The sequence below is a fragment of the Microtus ochrogaster genome, linkage group LG2, assembly GCF_000317375.1.
Source record: "Microtus ochrogaster isolate Prairie Vole_2 linkage group LG2, MicOch1.0, whole genome shotgun sequence".
Taxonomy (NCBI): domain Eukaryota; kingdom Metazoa; phylum Chordata; class Mammalia; order Rodentia; family Cricetidae; genus Microtus; species Microtus ochrogaster.
Genome location: NC_022028.1, coordinates 35,564,112 through 35,568,462, shown reverse-complemented (window position 1 = coordinate 35,568,462; position 4,351 = coordinate 35,564,112). Strand labels below are relative to the sequence as shown.

At 44.7% G+C, this 4,351-nt stretch overlaps 1 protein-coding gene across 1 annotated transcript in view; it reads right to left on the bottom strand.

Moving 5' to 3' along the window:
- The window catches only part of Slc25a16 (solute carrier family 25 member 16), a 28,273-nt gene that overhangs the window by 18,424 nt on the left and 5,498 nt on the right, over positions 1 to 4,351 (bottom strand). The window contains exons 3-4 of the mRNA XM_026785745.1: positions 2,380 to 2,513; positions 1,110 to 1,173 (exon numbers count right to left, since the gene is read on the bottom strand). Of these exons, the coding sequence (XP_026641546.1) occupies positions 1,110 to 1,173; positions 2,380 to 2,442 (127 nt within the window). The 5' untranslated portion in view covers positions 2,443 to 2,513. The remainder of the gene's footprint in view (positions 1 to 1,109; positions 1,174 to 2,379; positions 2,514 to 4,351) is intronic.

Genomic DNA, 4,351 nt, shown 5'->3' with positions numbered 1-4,351 from the left:
TCCTCCTCCATAACCCCCTGAATAAACATTCAACCTCACCCTACATGTCGTGTCTATCCATGTTTCTGTCTTCTGCCTACCCGCCATGTGTCTCCCTGCCTGGAACCAGCCATTGCTCGGGGACCAGCAGCCGTCTCTGCCTGGGGCCCACTGTCTGCTGCCACATGGCCCGCCACCACCACCACCGCTCGGGCCGCTGCTCTGGGACCAGCAGCCATTTCTGCCTGGGACTGGCTGCTCCCAGAGCCTGCTGCCTGCCACCACATGGCCTGCCGCCACCATTTGGGACCTACAGCATTTCTGCTGCCTACTGCAGCTGGGGATCTTGCAGCATTTTTAAAAAGAACAACAGTGTCTGTCTGTCTGCCTGTATGTGGGTATGTGCAAGAGAGTGCAGATGCCCATGGAGGTCAGAGGCATCAGATCCTTATGGAGCTAGGTCACCAGAAACTGTGAACCACCTGAAGTGAAAGCTAGGAACCAACCTAACTCTGGTCCTCTGCGAGAGCAAAAATGGGGCTGGAGAGACGGTGTGGTAGTTAAGAGTACATACTACTCCTCCAGAAGACCTCAGTTCAGTTCCCAGCAAACATGTGGGGCAGCCCATACAGCCAATAACTCCAGCTCCAAAGGATCCAGCATCCTCTTCTGGCTTCCATGGGCAGGTGTACACACACACACACACACACAAATAAAAATAAATATTTAAGGGGCTGGGGAGATGGTTCAGTAGTTAAGAGCACTGGCAGCTCTTCCAGAGGACACAGGTTCAATTCCCAGCACCCACATGGCAACTCACAACTGTCTGTAACTCCAGTTCAGGGGATTGAAACCTTCATATAGACATACATTCAGGCAAAACACCAATGCTCATAGAATAGAAATAAATAAAATTTAAAAATAAATAAATATTTAAATACAGACCAGCCAGGATTACATAGTGAGACTGTATGTCAAAAAAAAGGAATAAATATATTGGAATAAATCTACTTTTTAAAAGAGGAGCAAGTACTCCTAATTGCTTAGTTATCTCTCTAACCACCAAAATTAAGCACTTTAAAACAAAGAAAACTTACTTACCAAATATAAATTACACCTATTTATCTTACCTGCCATGGATCCAGCCATTAATCTGTGTACATGACCAGAAACTCCCAGCTTTGTAGTAATGAACTAGAAACCAAAAACACTGAATTAAATGAGATTCTATTTTATGTGTTGAAGTTAGAAGAGCCAAAGAGATGGCTCAGAGGTCAAGAGCATTTGCTGCTCTCGCAGACAACTTGGATTCTCTTCCCACTACCCACAAGGTGGCTCATAACTGACCATAACTGCAGTCCCAGGGAATACAGCACCCTCTTCTGGCTACTATAGGCACCAGACATTTACAGTACACACACACACACACACACACACACACACACACACACACACACACGAAGACAAAACACTTGGACACATGAAATAAAAATTTTTTTTTAATTTTCTGAAAATCAGTTTTAGTTGGGTGGTGGTGGCACACCCTTTAATCCCAGCACTCAGGAAGCAGAGGCAGGCAGAACTTCTGTAAGTTTTAGTGTGTGTGTGTGTGTGTGTGTGTGTGTGTGTGTGTGTGTGTATGATTGTGCACATTCATGGACTTTAGGGGAAAACTGGAAGGAGTCAGCTATCCACTAAGTGGATCCTGGGACTGAATTTAGGTTGCTAGGCAAAAGCTACCCTTACCCCCTGAGCCACTGCACTCACCCTACATATACCTTTTTGAGAGATGCTTTTGAGTTGGGCATGGTGGTACACACTTACAATTCCAGCACTTGAGAGATAGAGGAGGGAAGACCAGGAGTTCAGAGCCAACGCTGACTACACAGTAAATTCCAGGCCCCTCTCAAAACAAACGGGAAATGAGAAGATGCTCAGCTGGGAAGTGATTGCACACAAGCGTAAAAGCCTGCACTTGATTCTCCACACCCAGGCTTTACCAGCAGCAGCAGGCACAAGGTCCTAGCCGCAATCCCTAACACTAGACAAAATTCCAATGCAGAGCACAGTGACAGACCGTGGAATCCCTGGATGTGGGCGGCAGAAGCAAATGACCATCAAACCCAGCCTGTGTTTTACATGAAGATACTGTTTCAAAACAATGAAGGATATAAGGCCTACAAGATGGCTCACCAGTAAAGGCATTTGCCACCAAGCCTGATAACCTGAGTCCAAACCATGGGACCCGCATGACTGAAGGACTTCCATGCATGTTCTCTGACTTGCATGTGTACACACACACACACACACACACACACACACACACACACACACAAATGAAAACAAATGTCTGATATTAAACATAATATTTAAAGAGATGAAATAGAAGAACCCAACTACCGTTTTGTAATGCTCAAAGGCCATGAACTGGATTGCACCATAGGGAAAGATTCGAATCATCATCGCACCGTTTCCTTTATACAGTCCAAGGTATCCTTCTTTCTGGGGAACGGCGCGCAGTGTAGAGAGTACCCCTATTCATGGAAAGAGGTTAGAGGAAAAACACTATTAAAGTCTGGAAAACTATAACTTCGAGCCTGGCACGTGGCTCACATCTGTAAGCTTTCTTAACTGTTTTTGTTTTGTTCTCCTTTTTCTGTTAGTGTGTACGTGTTTGCCATTGTGTTTGTGCTCGAGAAGGTGTACACACTGGTGTGTTGATGTCACAGTGCATGTGTGGAGATCAGAAGACAACTCTGAGGAGCCAGTTCCCTCCTTCCATATTTATATGGGCTCTGGGGATCAAACTTGAGTCAATAGGCTTAAACAATAAGCATCTGACCCACTACACTCTCGTGCCGACCCTCATTTTTTTTTGTTGTTGTTGTTGTGTGTGGTTATCTGTGTGTGTGTTGTTTTATGATGGGGTCTCACTATATAGCTCCAGCTGGCCTGCAGTTCACAGAGATCTGCCTGCCTCTGCCTTCTGAATATAGGATTAAAGACACATGCCACCAGCTGGACCCTGTTTCGTCCTTTTTCCTAACTGTAACCTCAACATAAGCATACTCAAGGCCAACCTGAAGAACAGTATGTCTCAATGCTCTCTCCTCCAATAAACATATCTAAATTCAAATTTTCATAGAAAACACAGACAGACATTACTAAACCATCACTCATAATGAAATTCTGAGGAATTATATAATTTCATGAGTGTTTTGCTTTTTTTTTTTTTTTTTTTTGATTTTTTGAGACAGGGTTTCTTCATAGCTTTTGGTTCCTGTCCTGGAACTAGCTCTTGTAGTCCAGGCTGGCCTCGAACTCACAGAGATCCACCTGCCTCTGCCTCCCGAGTGCTGGGATTAAAGGCGCGCACCACCACCACCCAGTTTTGCTTTGTTTTCTTAGAGAGTCTCCTATAACCCAGGCTGACCCCAAACACACTACACAGCCAGGAATGACCTTGAGTCCTGATCCTCCTGCCTCCACCTCTCAAGTGCTGGAATTATTAGTGTGTACCATCAGGCCTGACCACAAGTGGTAATTTATTTATTTTTAACAGTTTATTATTTTTTTGTTTCTAAGAGACCGATGATGAAGCTTTTTTTAAAATGTGCATTGGTGTGTTGCCTGTGTATATGTCTGTGTGAAGGTGTCAGAACCCCTGGAACTCGAGTTACAAACAGTTGTGAGCTGCCATGTGGGTGCTGGGAATTGAACCTGGGTCCTCTGGATGATCAGCCAATGCTCTTAACTGTTGAATTATCTCTCCAGCTCCAATTTCTTTATTTTATTTCATGTATACAACTGTTTTGTCTACATGTCTGTATGCATTACATGAGCAACAGGTGCCCATAAAGCTCAAAAGAGGGTATTAGATCCCCTGGAACTGGAGCCATAAATGACCATTAGCACCACTGTGTGGGTGCTGAGAACTGAACCCAGGTCTCTACAAGAACAAAAAGTGCTTCCAACCTTTGAGCCATTTCTCCAGCCCACAACAGAAACGGTAATTTCTATATCATAGTTAAACTGCATCATTTATCTAAGTCATATAAATAAGCGTTACTAACATAAAATATAAGGTTTACCACTGAGATGGACATGGTGGCACACACCTGTAATTCCAGTACTGGAAAGGCAGAAGCAGGTGGATCTCTGTGAGTTCAAGGCCAGCATGATCTACATAGTGAGTTTCAGAACAGGGCTATGTAAAATGACCCTGTAATAAAAATAGATAGATAGGCCGGGCGGTGGTGGCGCACACCTGTAATCCCAGCACTCAGGTGGCAGAGGCAGGCGGATCTCTGTGAGTTCGAGGCCAGCCTGGTCTACAAAGGGAGTTCCAGGACAGGCTTCAAAGCTACAGAGA